The following is a 17762-nucleotide window of genomic DNA, read 5'->3' on the forward strand; positions in this document are numbered from 1 at the left end:
TAATAAGTAGTCTTAATTCTACTTTTTCAGTTCTTCGTCCATGTCCATTTGGAGTGATTAAAGGATTAAAAAACAGATGCATACAAATGTATACAGCATTCAGTAAATGAGGATTCTTTTCCTGGGTAGTTGAAGTTGGCAATAAGGCCAGTGCTAACTTTTTAACCTATATCCAATATGCCAACACTAGGAAAAATTATAGAGAAATGTGTCCTTATTAAATTGGTTGATTATTTTGATGAAACTAATATTAGATGCACAACAATATGGGTTCTGAAAACATTGCACTTACTCTTTAATGAATATGTGATATCAAGAGTTGAATCAAAGAGGGTTGGGAGTCGTCGTGCAACTGGATCTGATAGCAAAATTTAAATCAGGGAAGCATACACTTTTGCTGCATCGACTGGCTCAGAATGATATGGGAAGAATGGTTTCAAAGTGGTTTAGGTCCTTCTTGTTAAATAAGTGGCAGCATGTGCCAACATGTGAAGACTGCTCCACCTGGCGACCTTTAAGAATAGGAGTCCCTCAGGAATCAACTTTGTTTCCCATCTTGTTTGATTTATATCCTTTACCACTTTGTTCTATTCTTCAAAAGCTGAATGTCATGTATTGTTTTTATGTGGATGATGATCAGTTTTATGTTCCTAGTTCTGATGGTGCTTTCCTTATACAACTTGTTCAGTGTTTTATGGCTGACATTAATGGTTGGTTATCGGCCAATTATTTTGCCCTTAACATAGCTTAAATCTGAATATTATGGATAGATAAAAATTCCCCTCATGATTTCTCTTTGTCCTTTGCTAGACTGCAGCTTGGAAGCTAGGGATTAGGTATAATAATTGATTCTTGGTTAACTTCTGTTCCTTGGATTAAGCAAGTAGTGAGAGAGGGTGTTCTACAAATTAAAGATGCTAAAACATATAAAAATCTGTTTCAGATGCTTTTATTTGGACAATTGAATTATTGCAGTAGCCTTTACTATGGTCTGCCAAAAAATACTTACATCAGACTGCTGCAGCATGAATATTGGCTTGGGCCCGGTTGGCTGATCACGTATCGCCCATACTTTATGATTTGCACTGCTTACCTATTAATTTTAGAACACAATTTAAAATGTTGGTGATTTGTTTTAAACAAATGCATATTGATACCCCTTTTGCAGTGGTGAATAAATTAAGGAAATAGGCCCACTGCAAACTTTGAGATCTCAGGCTTATAAGTTATTGTATAATATATCCCATCTTTGCAGACTTATAAACTGCAAACTACACGGCAAGGACTTTTACTCATGTGACTCCATATTTATGGAATGCCCTGCATGTTGATTTACATAATATAACAAATTAAAACATTTTGGAAACAAGTTAAAGCACTATATCTTAAAATTGCTTTTAATATGTAAAATTTGTATTTTTTATGATTTGTCGTTTATTCAATGCTTATATTGTATTGTATTGTAGTATTTCGGTACTTGCCAGGTTCTTGTGGCCTGGTTTGGCCTCTGTTGGAAACAGGATGCTGGGCTTGATGGACCCTTGGTCTGACCTAGCATGGCAATTTCTTAGGTTCTTATGATCTTACGATTTATTTTATTATGAATGGTTTTATCTGCTTCTAACTGAACACATTGTGAAGGTTACAGAATATAAAAATATGTTCAAAGCTGCAGCTTTGGTCTTCCTTTACATCCCATTATGTTCTTGATAACCTCTGAATGACTAACAGTAAATTTGGACAAGCAGTTTTGCAAAATCTGTTCTTGCTATAATCTGGATTGGCCACTGTTGGAAGCAGGATGCTGGGCTTGATGGACCCTTGGTCTGACCCAGTATGGCATGTTCTTATGTTCTTACTCTCCACGGTGGGGGCTGGGTTGCTTACTAAGTAAACCCCGCTGCAACCCTCAGCTCTGGACTTCCACATGCAGTGGCTAATTCAACCCTGCTTATTGACAGAAAACGCAGTTTTGCGTACTGTAAATGTTTTCTGTACACAGAATGATGAATTAGCTATGGAAAGGCTGCCCTCCTCCCTGAAGAGTTGACTACAGAGCTAGAATTAGTTCTGACATAGACTGGGGAGGCTCACAAAGCAATGCCTCCGTGGGAACTAAAACTGTACTAACATGGAGAAGCAAGTGCCACTGGATGACATCGCCCCTCATGTAATGGCTAATTCATCCTGCTATCTATGGAAAACTGTTTACAGTAAGAAAACTTGCTTTATGGGTCCCAGGGACTCCTCCCAAGATGGGAAACACTGACCCTTTCAATGGTCTCCAAATACTCACACTAGAGGTAGGGAGCATGGTGACAGCTGGAAGCCAATTTTAATATGCCTTTCTCAAAGGACAGGTCACTTTTATCCTTTTTATTTTTTATTTTAAATCATAAAATATGCATGTATGTTCCAGCTCCGCCTCCAGAATGTTTTGCGAATGCTTTTACATAAACATCCCCAGCTATTTTCTAGCAAACTTTACACGCATAAAACCTTGATCTAACCTTTGAAAATTCAGCCCTGAAAACTTCTTTCATTATAACATTTATGCAACTTTTAAACAATGCCTTGAGAGGAAAAAACCACTGCTCGCTCTTTTTTCAAAGTTTTATATAAATGTCATTTTTTTCTATCAACGCAGCTTTGACCTGTATGTACTGCTATCAGCGTCTTATAATTGAATTAAAGAAATTGTTTTCAGCCCATGTAATTTTCACTGTGTCACTGTATGTTTTTCACTCTTTTTGACGGAGGGCTGAAAGGCTCATAACTAGGTGGCTTGAGAGAGATTGGCTAGGGAGGGAGGCATATCCTGTGTAATGAAAGATTTCTTAGCGTCTGGTGAGATGAATCCAGGACCAAGTGGGTTATGCAACTCTAGCAGCAATGGAGATGAAGCAAACTGACGTCACAGTATTTCTATCCTTGCCGTGACTTAAGCCTGCCGGCATACTCCGTCTCCAGCACATGGTGGACTTTCATCTCTCTACTGGGGATTGCTTTACTTTGAAAAGGATAAAATAAAAGGAACATTAATTTGCCCCACTTTCCTACGGCGATACCAAATGGTCCCTCCCCCAGATGAGAAGTCCTGAGGTGATTTTCCGTGGCCCCTCAGATAGCTGGTTGTTCAGCCGACGTGGACTTAGCTGTTCAAACAGCTGAAAGGCAGCGGGTGCAGGAAGCCGAGCATGGCGGTGATGGTATATGCCCTCTTCCCCCACAGCTGGAGACCCTCTCTGTACTCAGCCAGGAAGGGCTGAGCTCTCAGATAAGTATAAAAAAAAATTTTTTACAGAGACGGAGGAGGGTTTTTTATGTAGGGCTTCCTCTGTCCTCTGGGCTCTGTGCCCAGCATGCCATTCTGACATTCGTCCTGCTCCAGGAGAGGTTAAGGGATGTGGGCAGCTGGCGGGTTGAGCAGCCTTCTTAGGCTAGGCCCTGTTCTGACGCCTTTTTGCTGTGCGCCGCATGGTTGGCCTCAACGGCACTTCGCATGTTTTTGTTAGTTTGCCCTATTCAGGATTGTTGGTATGGCTAATGTGTCTAGCAGCACTCCCAGGTTATTCGTCCAGTTTTTGGGCACTTAGTCGGGCCTCTGTTTGTGCTTCCAAGTTAAGTAGCACCTTTAGTGGCTGCAAGCTTACCTATGCGCACAAGTTGGGCATTTGCTGTGTGCTTATAGTTGGGTGCCTAGTATTATGTCTCTAGCCTCACCAAATCCATCCCGCCCACGATTCCTGATTCCGATGCCCACGCCAAATGTGAAGAACTGGCGCAATTCTTCAATAATAAAATAACAAATCTCCTTTTCAGATTCACCAACCCCCCTCACCCCCCACCAGCAGGGACCAGCCTTTCCACCGCATCCTTAAGCTCCCTGGATCTCACCTCTACCAAAGAAGTTGAATCTATCCTAAAAAGCTCAGACCAACCTCCCACCCCCAATGACACCATCCCTACCAAAGCACTCCTCTCTGCTCCAACCTCCATTGTGAAGTCCATATCTGACATCATCAACTATTCCCTCTCCACAGGCATAGTCCCGGACACACTAAAACAAGCAGCGGTTAAACCCCTCCTTAAGAAACCCTCTCTGGACCCGAAGGACCCCGCCAACTTCCGCCCCATCTCATACCTCCCTTTTATAGCCAAGATAATGGAAAAAGTCGTCAACTCACAACTGACAGACTACCTCGATGACCACAAGATCCTTCACCCTGCACAATTTGGCTTCCGTAAACACTTCAATACGGAATCCCTCCTTCACACCCTTTCCGATCACCTCCTCAGAGGCATGGACCAAGGGAACAGCTACATCCTTGCCCTTCTAGATATTTCAGCGGCATTTGACACCATATGCCACAACCATCTTCTCACCCGTCTAAAAGATATCTGCCTCTCAGGCTTAGCCCTCCTTTGGTTCTCTTCCTACCTCTCCAACAGAAATTTTTTTGTGAAAATAGGTAATGCCGTATCCGCCCCCTATCCTCTCCTTAATGGAGTCCCTCAGGGTTCCTCCCTCTCCTCCACCCTCTTCAATATTTACGTCACACCCCTCTGTCAACTCCTCTCAGATCTCAATCTAAAATTCTACCTATATGCCGATGATGTTCAAATCATCATACCAATCCACACCTCCATCTGATGCCTTAGCTCACTGGAAGACCTGCCTCAAATCAATCAACTCCCTTCTTACCAATCTCCACCTCGCCCTTAACACTAAAAAAAAAAACCGAACTACTATTTATCTCTCACCACTCCACCCCTAAATCTTCCTTTGCTATTGACCCAGCCTTCAAGCTCATCACTGCACAACGTTTTGTAAGAGACCTTGGAGTACTCCTTAACCAACAACTAAATCTGAAGAAACATGTCAGCTCCATCCTTAAAGAAGGATTCTTCAAACTTAATGTGCTTAGGAAACTCAAGCCATTACTTCATTCCCATGATTTCCGGACAGTGATCCAAACCACCCTATCATCAAAACTAGATTACTGCAACTCACTCTTCTTAGGACTCCCTTACTCCACCATAAGACCCCTACAAATGCTCCAAAAGGCCATGGCAAGAATCATAACAAATGTCCGCAGAATAGACCATATAACTCCCATTCTCAAAGACCTGCATTGGCTCCCCATCCCTTCGCGCATTCTTTACAAAACCCTCACAATCACCCATAAAGCCATTTACTCCCACCACTTCAACTGGCTCGACCATCCTTTCACCTCCGCACACCCAAATCGTCCCACCAGAACAATCAACAAAGGAACCCTTCATGTGCCCTCCCTAAAAAATGGCACACCTATCTACCACAAGAGAATGTGCCCTCACAATTGCAGGCCCTTCACACTGGAACTCCCTGCCTTCAACACTCTGTCTCGAATCCTGTCACTTCAAATTTAGAAAAAAAACTAAAAACATGGTGGTTTAAAAGGGCATTTCCTGACTAACCACTTCCCCCTGCCACAACCTGCCTCCTCCTAATCCACTACCCGCCAACACCATTGTACTCTGTGATTATATGCACTCTTATACAATTATGATGTTATCGAGCATGATATATACCAATAGTTACTTATATTAAGAATATCTCGCCAGTTGCGCTGTTATTCTATGCTTTCTCTGCGTGCACCCTGCCCTTACCATGTTGTACCCTTGTTAAATGTATTTTCTAAGCATTTTGTTATGATGTAAACCGATGTGATGTTCACACTAACACCGGTATAGAAAAGGTTTTAAATAAATAGTATTACGGCGCCTATCCATAGGGACACCTAAGTTTAGGGTGACTAGGTTTTGGGATACCTAAGTTTTGGACACCTATATTTATTTTAGGGGGTGTGTATATAAATAAAGCTGGACATGCACTTCAGTTGCCTGTTAAGTGTACTGACAGCTTAATGGCACCTATAGCTAAGAAACCTAAGCACCTTTCCCTCTGAGCTGAGTGTCATATTCAGGTATCTCAGCTAAGTGTGCCCACTAGCTTGAGCCAGAGCTGTTTGGAAGCTCAAGGAGAATTAACTTCCTCTGATTTTACTAAGCCTGGTTCTTCCCAACCAGATGAAGGTCTGGTTAAAGACATGTCAGGAGGGGCACCTGATCTTGGAACTCCCTTAACTGGTTTGTCAGTGGGGGAGGATAGCTGAGTGAGTACACCTCAGGTGCATTCTGGTTTTGGCATGGATCCTTCTACCATTTCATGGGTAGAAATTTTCCAGGGATTGCAATTCTTTCTTCAGGCGCAGTCCTCCGCCCCGTCCAATGCTACCAGGGCAGTGTCACAGGTGGGGGACTCTCTCTTACCCCTAGATCGGCAGTAGGTTTGCCCAGTAAGGATCCGAATGGCACGGATGATGAGGCCGATCCTGATTCATTCGAGGATGGAGAAATTACTCCGGGATTGGAACCGTATAGGACTATGCTGCAGTTCTTCCATAGAGATGAACTGCCAGCCTTGATTTCCCAGATCTTGAAAATGCTGGAAGTACCTGGGGTGGATTCCATCTCTAAGCCAAAGAAAAATCCCATTTTGTTTTCCTTGTATAAAGCCTCTTGTTTCTTTCCCTGAGATGGAGGCCATTCAAGAATTGTTTGATCTTGAGTGCGGGATCCCAGAGGCTAATTTCAAAGAGTTGGGTTGTGGAAGGATCCAGTGGTGAGAGAACGTTTACATTTTCCGAAGGTGGATGCACTTGTTTGTGCAGTCTCCAAGTGGACGACTATCCCCATGGAGGGAGGAGCAGCCTTGAAGGATGTACATGATAGGAGGATTGAGGCTATCCTTAAGCAACCCTTTGAAGCAAAGGCAATGACCTTGCAGATCACCTCTTGTTGTTCCCTGGTGGCTCACTCTTGTTTACTTCTCTCTCAGGAGGTTGACTCTGGGGTGAATTCCAGGACAGTTATGGAACCAGCAGCCTCCACCTTGGCAGATGCATGCTGTGATTTGGTCCGCACCTCAGCCAGAGGGATGGCTTCCATAATAGTGGCTGGGCAGCTGGTATGGCTGAGAAAATTCATCGGCCGATGCAACCTCCAAAGCTAACCTCACAAAATTATTCTTTTAAAAGCTCACTCCTGTTTGGAAAAATTGGACAGTAAGTGAGGCGAATCATTGGTTCTTCGATTGCCGAAGGATAAGAAACAGGAACCACGCTCATTTAGCATGGGATATCATGCTAAGGGATCCAGGTGTTTTCAACCCTATAGAGGAGCGACCTTTCAGAGGTCTTGGCCTTTCAATGAGTCACAGTTTTTTCAACCCAGACAGGGCGCAGGCTCGGATAGTGGACCCTCCTGAGCCTCCCAATGAAGATGTACCAACCCACCCCTGGGAACAGGAGATAGAGGGACGTCTTTCTCTCTTTTATTGGAGGTGGGTTAAGATCACAATGTAATATGAGAAGGATATGCACTGGAGTTTTGCAGTGTTCCTCGGGATGTTTTCATGGTGTCTCCCTGCCACTCCTCGCAGAAGAAACAGGTGGAGGAGGGTACATTAGCAAGGCTCCTCAGTCTGAGGACTTTGGTTCCTGTGCCCGGATCTTAAGTAAATATGGGGCAATATTCCATTTATTTTGTTGTGCTCAAGAAGGAGGGCTCTTTTCGTCCTATTCTGGATCTCAAAGGTGTCAACTGTCATCTGCAGGTGACTCATTTTCCCATGGAAACTTTATGCTCGGTGATAATAGCATGCAGTCCAGGGAATTTCTGACCTCTCTAGACCTGTCAGAGGCATATTTTCACATTCCCATCTGACTAGAGCATCATTTTCTACATTTCACAGTTCTGGGTCACCATTATCAGTTTCGGGCACGCCTTTTGGTCTGGCTACCACTCCCAGGACCTTTTCCAAGGTAATAGTAATCGCGGCAGAGTAGAGAGGATGCGATTCTAGTACACCTGTATTTGGACGACTGGTTGATTTGAGCCAAGTCGCTGCTGACCCTCAAGGTGATCTCTCTGTTGCAGAAGCTTGGCTGGGTGGTGAACCTGGCCAAGAGCAGTCTTCAACCTGTTCAGTCATTGGAATACCTCGGGGTTGAGTTTGACACTCAGCATGGCAAGGTTTTCCTGCCAGAAACTCGTATTCAGGAGTTTATGGCACAGCTGCGTCAGTTGTTGAACACTCTGCGCCTGACTGTATGGTCTTGTCTACAAGTGCTTGGTTTAATGGTGGCAACCTGGAAGTGCTGCCATGAGCAAGGATACAAATGTGTCCTTTCCAGCGCTCCCGGCTGTCTCGGTGGAGTTAAGTCTCAGGACTATTCAATTCAGTTCCACCTGCTGATGGAGGTCTCCTCCCAACTGCAATGGTTGCTACAAACTGATCATCTAGGGAAGAGAGTTTCCCTAGAATCTCCGTACTGGCTAGTTCTCATGACAGATGCAAGCCTCCTCAGTTGGGGAGCCCACTGTCAGGAACTGACAGCACAAGGGTGCTAGAATGCAGAAGAGTCTTTCTGGAACATCCATCGGCTGGAAGCCAGGGTGGTCAGGTTGTCATGTTTACAGTTCGTCAACGGGTTGCGGGGTTGAGCGGTCTGGATGGTGTCAGACAATGCATGACTGTGGCTTACATCAATCGGCAGGGAGGAACCAAGAGCCAGCAAATGTCGCAGGAAATAGATCAACTTATGGAATGGCCTGAAGTGAATCTCCAGATGATCTCAGCCTTGCACATAGCAGGAAGAGCAGACTTTCTCAGCAGGGAGAGTCTGGACCCAGGACAATGAGTATTGTTAGATGAGGCATTTCAGCTGATTCTGGATCGCCGGGGTCTTTTGTTTTCTAGACTTCCTGGCGACGTCTCGCAATGCGAAAGTTTCTCGATTCTTCAGTCGTAGGAGAGATCCAAAGTCATTGGGGATCAATGCTCTCATGCAGGAGTGGCCAGAAAACAAGTTGCTGTATGCCTTTTCTCCTTGGCCCATGGTCAAATTGATTCGGAGGGTCAAACCCGACAGAGGGATGGTGCTCTTGTTTGCTCCAGATTGACCCAGGAGACCATGGTATGCGGATCTGCGATGACTCCTGGTGGACTTTGCCCCTTTGACTTCTGGTGCACAGTACTCTGTTGTGGCAGGGATCTGTTCTTCACGAAGATCCAAGTACATTTTTTGTCTTATGGTATGGCCCTTGAAAGGGCTCGCTTGTTGAAACGTGGATACTCTGCAGCAGTGATTTACACCTTGCTAATAGCTAGAAAGCTCTCCACTTCCTTTGCCTATGTGTGGGTTTGGCAAGTATTTGAGGCCTGATGTGAAGATTGAGGTGCTCTTCCTTGTTTGGTCAAGATCCTGCTCATTTTGGAAATTTTGCAGGATGGATTGAATAAAGGGTTGGCCCTTAATTCCTTAAAGGTACAGGCAGCGGTTCTCGCTTCTTTCAAGGATCAGGTGAATGATGGATACTTGTTGGCTCATCCTGATGTGGCCCGTTTCCTGAAAGGAGTGAAAATCTTCGTCCTCCCTTGCAGTTCCCAGTACCCTTGAGGAGTCTTAATTTGATGTTGGATTTCTTAGCGGGTCACACGTTTAAACTGATGCGTAGCCTTTTTCCTTGTGGTTATTCACCCTGAAAACAGTGTTTCGTGTGGCAATTTGTTCTGCACGCAGAACTTCCAAGCTCTGGCCTTGTATTGCCGGGAGCCATTCCTCCGGGTGACTACAGGTGCAATACAGCTGCATACTGCTCCTTCCTTTTTTTTTTACTGAAAATAGTCTCTGATTTTCATTTGAATCAGCCCATCTCCCTGCCTTCTCTGGCAGGGAAAGAGATTTAGAGGAGTATCACCTGTTATGATACTTGGATATCAAGAGAAACATCAAGTATCTGGAGGTTAATAAGCTTTTACAAAAGAAAGACTGCCTGTTTGTCCTCCATGGTGGTAGTAAACAGGGAGAGCCAGTTTCTTGGGCGACAATAGCTCGCTGGGTTAGGAGGAAGTAACGGCACATATGTGGATTCAAAAAAGCCATTACCTAGTCAGGGCTCATTCCACTAGGGCTCAGGCAGTATCATGGGCTGAAGTTAAATTGTTATCTCCCATCAACATTTGTCGATCTGCGACGACGTCCTCCTTACACACCTTTCTCAGGTATTATCGTCTGGATATGCAGGCCTGGGAGGATGCAGCCTTTGCACGTGCAGTTTTGACAGGACTGCAGACAGCTTCCCGTCCTATTTGGGAGTAGCTTGGGTACATCCCACTGGTCCTGGATTCATCTGACCAGACACTAAGAAATGAGAAATTACTACTTTCCTGATCATTAACTTTTCTTTAGGATGGTCAGATGAATCCAGCTTCCCACCCTTGGCTGCCGTATGACTGTGTTACAGGTATTACTGTTAAGTGTTAATCCAGTCCCTAGACTAGTGTTCATACATTTCTTGTCTGAACTCAGTATTTCCTGTTGGCTGAGTATTGAAATAGTTATCTGATTTTAATCAGGTTTTTTGCCAGTCTATCCACAATTTGCTTTTGAAGAGAATTCTGGCAAGCTGAGGTCACTGCAGGAGTATATATAATGTGATGTCAGTTTGCTCTGTCTCCATCTGCTGGTAGAGGTGCATAACCCACTGGTCCTGGATTCAACGGACCATCCTGAAGAAAAGGAAATTATCAGTGAAGTAGTAATTTCTTATTTCAAAGAAAAAATGCAGTAAAAATAATGTGAAGTCCAGAAAATATCCTACATTTCCTGCTTTATCTCTTTTAAAATGTATAAAAAAAAAAGTATATGTTATCCTCTGCCAAAGGACAGGGAAAAAGAGTAAAACAAAGCAGATGGTTTAAAAAATGCATTTTTGTGCATTTTTTTATTATAAACAAAAATTATACAGTTCAAGATACATAACTGTGCATAAAATTGCTCAAAATAGATATCTTGCACATACAGTTAGAAATATGAAGACAAGCACACTAACTGTTGCATAGCCAATTTTAGTTGGATAAATAATTTAATCTATTGTTACCCCTAAAAATATGTGATGAATCATATTTGATTTCACTGCAAGCAGCATTCCTCACTGGCAGCCGAAGTTTGGCTGCAATGAAATGCAAGTCACATATGTACACGAGGCATACATCCACTGAATGTAAAAATAAGATGCTCAATTCTTTGCTTACTTATCTTCTTGTTCCTGTATTTCTTGTGAATTTATTTTATTTATTTATTTTATTTATTTAGAACATTTTATATACCGGCATTCGTTGTGGACATCATGCCGGTTTACAATCAACAAGTTAAGTTTGGAAAATTACATTATAACAGGGAAGTTCGAACTGGGAGGGGAGTAACGATAGGCAGCTAAGAAAAGACAGGGTAAACAAAACAAGGATCCTCGCGGTGAGGAGAAGGGAATATAACAAAAAATACATAGTTCCTCAATATGAGGAAAGGGAGTAGACGTATTGTGGTCTACATTGGTACTGGTTGATGACTTTTTATTCTGGGTAAGCTTGGTTGAACAACCATGTTTTCAATTTCTGGCCCATACTGGGCCCTATTAAAGAGAGAGTCACAATTCACAGGAAGTATGCTCTTATTTTTGCATTTACTTCTTCCTCTTTTGGATTTTCAACTGACTTAGAATCATCCTCTAAATGGGCTGCATGATAGCACATAACACAAGAAAGTGCCGTGCTGGGTCAGACCAAGGGTCCATCAAGCCCAGCATCCTGTTTCCAACAGAGGCCAAACCAGGCCACAAGACCTGGCAAGTATTCAAACACCAAGAAGATCCCATGCTACTGATGCCAGTAACAGCAGAGTCCATTACCTAAGTCAACTTGATTAATAGCAGTTAATTGACTTCTTCAAGAACTTATCCAAACCTTTTTTGAACCCAGCTACACTAACTGCACTAACCATATCCTCTGGCAACATGTTCCAGAAATGAATTGTGCATTGAGTGAAAAAGAATTTTCTCAGATTAGTCTTAAATGTGCTACTTGCTAACTTCATGGAATGTTCCCTAATCCTTCTATTATCCGAAAGTGTAAATAACCGATTCACATCTACTTGTTCAAGACCTCTCAAGATCTTAAAGACCTCCATCATATCCCCCCTCAGCCGTCTCTTCTCCAACCTTCATTTGCATCTACCCTAGGGGTTTCTGCCTGCCCATCTAGCCCAGGCTTCCCCTCTTATGAAGACCAGCCAGCACAATGAACAATGAAATCTATTCCTCTGGAACTTGGTATACATATGACCTGAACCTTGTTAGTAGTTGTCACTGAGTATTTACTGTACATCTCTCCCCAGCAGGAATTGAGAGTGCTGTTTCTGAAGCTCCACAGTACCCACTGACTCTAGGAACAGGAGCCAGACTCAGGAGTCCAACTTGGTTTCCTGTGTAGTTGTGCCATGTGCTGCTAGTGAGCAGTACAGTTCCAGGGCTCAGTTTAAAAAAAAAAAAAAAAACCACACAAATTGCTATGCAGTTTTTGTTTGGCCTATTGCACGTTTTTATCATTTCAAAGAGCCCATAATAAATAGACATCAATTATAAAGCAGACTTGGGAGAAAAATGCAGTCATCGTCGGACATGTATTGCTTCAAAACCTGATTGATATATTTTGGCTGTGTTGAAAACCGGAAAAATCTCACATGTGCATTTTCCGATTTGCATAAAATAAATTACAAATTAATATATTTTGCTGCTTTCATGGCTGCTTTTGTTTACTTGTCTGTTGTGGCCAAGAGCGTCGTAACTCCCTCTGACTCAATAAAAATGAAGTTTAAAAAAAAACCAAAAATTTAGCAACCAAAAGTTAACACGACATCAAAAATAAAAGGAAACTTAATTTTTGTATTTAAAAATGTAATACAAGCTCCCCCCCAAGATAACTTTTGTGCATAAATGTTATGTTGCTATTGAAGAATTTCTGTCATTTGCAAACTAAGGGGAAGCTTTTAAAAGGTACGTGTGGGAGGGAACTTCCCTAAGCCTCTGCCTAACCTTCCTTCCCTTTCCCCTCTCCACCCCAACCCCTACCCCCTACCTAACTAAAAGTAATTTTTTTTTTAACTTACTGCTCCGTTTGAGCAGAAGCAAGTTGTGCACGCTGACCAGCTGCTGGCACACGTTTGCCCAGAACTGCGGCTAATGGCTGCTCTCCCGGCCGGCCTCTGTCCCGCCCCACTCAGACCACGCCCTGGCTGCCCCTCCCCTTTTTCAGGGCCCAGCACACTTGTGCTTGTATTGGCAGTTACGCACTTGGTTGGGCCCTTTTGAAAATGTGCAGGGCCCAGCCACACGCGTAAGTGCTGATTTTTACGCCCGTAGCCATTTTATGTAAAAATTTGGCTGTAATATTTCAAGATTTTATAGTGGTCAATAACTTATTTTATCCCTATATCTGGCATTTTCTAAATGTATGAAAGTGAGATTGCAAATAGAGAAATGCTTATCAAAGGCCAGAAAGATGCTTTTGTGAATAGGGAGAGGATTGGTTAGAGCAGAAAAAAGGCGGTGATATTGCCCTTTTATAAGTCCCTGGTGAGACCTCAGTTGAAGTACAGTTCTGAAGACTGCACCTCCAAAAGGATATAAATCCATAAGAACATAAGTCTTACCATATTGGTTCAGACCAAAGATCAATCAAGCCTAGTATCCTCTTTCCAACAGTGGCCAATCCAGGTTACAAGTATATGGCAGGATCCCAAACAGTGATTCCAAGCTACTTATAAGCAATGGATTTTTTTTTTTTTTTGCAACTCCATTTTAGTAACTGTTTATTGATTTTTTCCTACAGAAACTTGTCCAAACCTTTTTTAAACACAGCTACATTAATAGTTGTCACCACATCTTCTGGCAACAAATTCCAGAGCTTAATTATGATTGAGTAAAATATATCACCTAGTAACTTCATTGTGTGTCCCCTAGTTTTTGTACTTTTTGAAAGAGTAAACAGTGTTTACTCATTCTATTCCGCTCATTATTTTATAAACCTTTTTAATATCATCTCTGCTCATGTCTCTTCTTCAAGCTGAAGAGTCCTAATCTCTTTAGTATTTCCTTATAGGGGACTAGTTCTATCCCTTTTATCATTTTAGTTGCCTTTCTCTGTACCTTTTTTAATTCTGCTATATCTTTGACATGTGGTGACCAGAACTGCACACAGTACTCAAGATGAGGTCACGCTATGGAGCGATAAGAGGCATTATGATATTCTCCATTCTTTTCCTAATAATCCCAAGCATTCTATTTGCTTTCTTGGCTGCTGCTGCACACTGAGCAGAAGATTTCAATGTATTTTCAACTATGACACCTAAATCATTTTCCTGAATGGTAACTCCTAATGTGGAGTTACCATTCAGGAAATCCTCCTGTGATTTATCAACTTTGAATAATTTTGTGTCATCAGCAAATTTGATCACCTTACTCATCCCCATTTCAAGATCATGAATAAATATATTAAAAAGCAGTGGTCCCAGAACAGATTCCTGGGGCATTCCACTATCCATTTTTCTTCATTGGGAACATTTTCCAATTAGCCCTACTTCCTGTTTTCTGACTTTTAACTAGTTTGTTATCCACAATAGGACACTGCCCACTATCTGATGACTTTTTAATTTCTGCTGACATGAGGGACTTTGTCATATGCTTTCCAGAAATCCAGATACACTATATCAACTGGCTCACCTTTATCTTCATCTTTATTTACGCCATTAAAAAATGTAGCAGATTGGTGAAGCAATCAGGTACCCTAGATGATTTTAATGATAGTTTACAAATTCCCAGTAGCAGGACCGTAATTCATTTTTCAGTTCTTTCAGCACTCTGGGATGTATACCATCTAGTCCAGGTGATTTGCTACTCTAGTTAGTCAATTTGTCCTAGTATATCTTCCAGGTTCAGTTCCTCTGAATCACCTCCTTGAATATAATTTCTGGCTTGGTTATCACTTACATCTTCCTCAATAAAAACCAAAGTAAATAATTCATTTGGGGTAGATTTTTAAAGATACACGCATGCATTCATGTGCGCATGGGAACCCGGCATGCGCACATGGATGTACATATTTTATAACATGCGCGCATGTTATAAAATACAAGTGGCACATGCGCGGCGGATTTTGTAATCCGTGCACGCAAGGGGGGGGGGAGATAAGTGCAATTTCCGTGCTGAGACACATCGAGGCCTTCCCCTGTTCCCTCCCAGTCCGCTCCTTAATTGGAGCGAATTGGGAGGGAACTTTCCTCCTCCCTAACCTTCCTTCACCTTCCCCTCTCCTCCTACCCCTAAACCCTTTCTCTTACCCCTTTTTTTTTTTTATTGCTTACTGCTTCAACAGAGCAGTAGCAACTTACGTGCGCCAGGATGCCCTTCCCCGGTACAGAGGCAAATAGCTGCTGTACTGGCCGCCTCCAGCCCCACCATCTGGACCACCCCTTTATCTGGGCCCGGCACTTTGGGGCGTAATGGGGGTTACATGCATGGCCGGAACCCTTTGAAGATGTGCGCGCAAAGCCCAGCCATGCGCATAACCCCCATTTTTTGCGCGCAGGGGCGATTTAAAATTTGGCTGTTGGTCTCTCTGCTATGGCTTTATCATCATAAGAACATAAGAAATTGCCATGCTGGGTCAGACCAAGGGTCCATCAAGCCCAGCATCCTGTTTCCAACAGTGGCCAATCCAGGCCACAAAAACCTGGCAAGTATTCAAACACCAAGAAGATCCCATGCTACTGATGCCAGTAATAGCAGTGGCTATTCCCTAAGTAAACTTGATTAAAAGCCGTTAATGGACTTCTCCAAGAACTTATCCAAACCTTTTTTGAACCCAGCTACACTAACTGCACTAACCACATCCTCTGACAACAAATTCCAGAGCTTTATTGTGCATTGAGTGAAATAATTTTCTCCGATTAGTCTTAAATGTGCTACTTGCTAACTTCATTGAATGCCCCCAAGTCCTTCTCAATCATCTAATGTTCCAACTGACTCTCTTGCAGGCTTTTTACTTCAAATGTTCCTGTAAAAGTCTTTAAAATGAGTTTTGCTTCCATGGCAAGCTTCTTTTCATATTCTCTCTTTGCCTTCCTTATCGGTGCTTTGAATCTAACTTGCCAGTGGTTATGCAGATAAAATCAGCCCAGAGGTTGGCTACTAAAATGGTTAGTGGTATTCATTCTACATATATGGGGACAAATTTAACATCTAAACATGTATAACTTTGACTAGTATTTCTCAATCTTTTCAAGAGCAAAGTTTCCAGTTATGCAAACAGGAATTGTATTTTCCTTAGATGGGTTGGAGTGAACTCTGCAGGGGCTTTTGCTCTTCAAGGGAAAAGGCCCAAGGCCATGGAGTAGAGAATTGGAGAGTCCTTCCCCGAGGAAATGGCTGGAAAGAGTAGAAGGAGATGTGATTTTGCCTTTTGAGGAAAAGAGCACCTGGAGAAGAAGTTGAAGAGGTGCCCTAAGACAAGGGGGACTATAATGAGAACTGGAGTGTGGAGGAGACAGGGGGATCCTGCACATTGCCCAAGTGAGAGGCCCAGGATAGAAAGAAGAGATGTTTGAAATCATGAGGTTGTGAATAGTCTTTGGGTTTGGGTGTGTGCAACCAGTGGAGAATTTTTGAGGATTTACACTCTTTATCCCAGAAGTTGTGGAACAGAGCAAGGGGAATAGTGAAAGATTCGAAAGATCTAATTTCTGTTGGGTAAGGTAGACTGGGAGGAGGGTATCGAAACTTTGGTGTCATGTAAGTTTTAATAGTGTGTGTATTACTCTGTCTATGTATCCCTTGAACGCTGAGTATTCAGTATTAAATGTTTACTCTATACCAGAATGTATGTAGTGGCTGGTTGTAAAATTCAGAAATAAAGTTTAGAGTTATTGTTCCTGGAAGCGATGTGAGACTTTATGCCAATACTAGTGGAGAAAATAGAGACCAGATTCATAAAGGGGAGAATGGCCAATCAGAAAAAATATTCTACCCCACTGTTTCCCAAAAGGGTCCACTTCATCATATGCATGATCCAAATGGTAGGACCCTCAAAATTAGAGAGTCTGACCCTCACCTTATTGAGGCAGATCATCTTGACATTTTATGTGCCTGAAATGTATCGGTTATAATGAGCAGCCTACAACTGGAACTTACAGAAGTATATGGACTTGAAAATAGATTACCATAGGCTGATAATTGTTCAGTTAAAGCCCTGTTCTCCTCTGTTTCCCTCAAATACATTTTGTTTCTAATATATTCAATGAAATTAACTTGAAGCTCACATGAAATGCATTTCAAAGTCATTTGCAAGAAATTTAAATGAGCAGTGAACAGTAACCTTTAAAAGTTCAATAGTTTCCAATAATGCCCGTGAATGTCATTACTATTCACCCAGAAATCCTTTTGACCTGTGTTTTAGTAAACAGCATGAAGATTTGGACCAGTAAAATAATCAGCTATATTTCATTTTACAGACAGTGGTAGCCCAGCAGCCTCCATCTTCTGATCCGTTTGGTGATCCTTTTGGAAATCCATTTGAATGACATCTGTTCTTTTTGTAAGTTTCATATGTCACTTTTGGTTTATTTTTCCGCATGTGTCTTTATAGAAGGGACTGTTGTTGAAAGTGAACCAGGAAGTTCCTATTAAATGGAAGGATTTCTTCTACTGGTTCAGTTCTCCATTTCTCTACACACTCGATAGGCAAACCAGAAAAAAATTAATTTAAGAACGTACCTCCAATTCAGTGGCTGTTAAATGAGTTTTATATTTTTTGGGGAAGCAAA

The 17762-nt window shown here is 42.4% G+C and overlaps 1 protein-coding gene across 10 annotated transcripts in view; it reads left to right on the forward strand.

Annotated features, from left to right (window-relative positions):
* DAB2 (DAB adaptor protein 2) overlaps positions 1–17762 on the forward strand; it is a 259005-nt gene that overhangs the window by 234984 nt on the left and 6259 nt on the right. For all 10 annotated transcript variants that reach the window (XM_029578230.1, XM_029578240.1, XM_029578259.1 and 7 more), the window contains one exon: positions 17451–17533. In XM_029578230.1, the coding sequence (XP_029434090.1) occupies positions 17451–17519 (69 nt within the window). In that variant the 3' untranslated portion in view covers positions 17520–17533. The remainder of the gene's footprint in view (positions 1–17450; positions 17534–17762) is intronic.

This window comes from Rhinatrema bivittatum, chromosome 1 (assembly GCF_901001135.1).
Source record: "Rhinatrema bivittatum chromosome 1, aRhiBiv1.1, whole genome shotgun sequence".
Lineage (NCBI taxonomy): Eukaryota > Metazoa > Chordata > Amphibia > Gymnophiona > Rhinatrematidae > Rhinatrema > Rhinatrema bivittatum.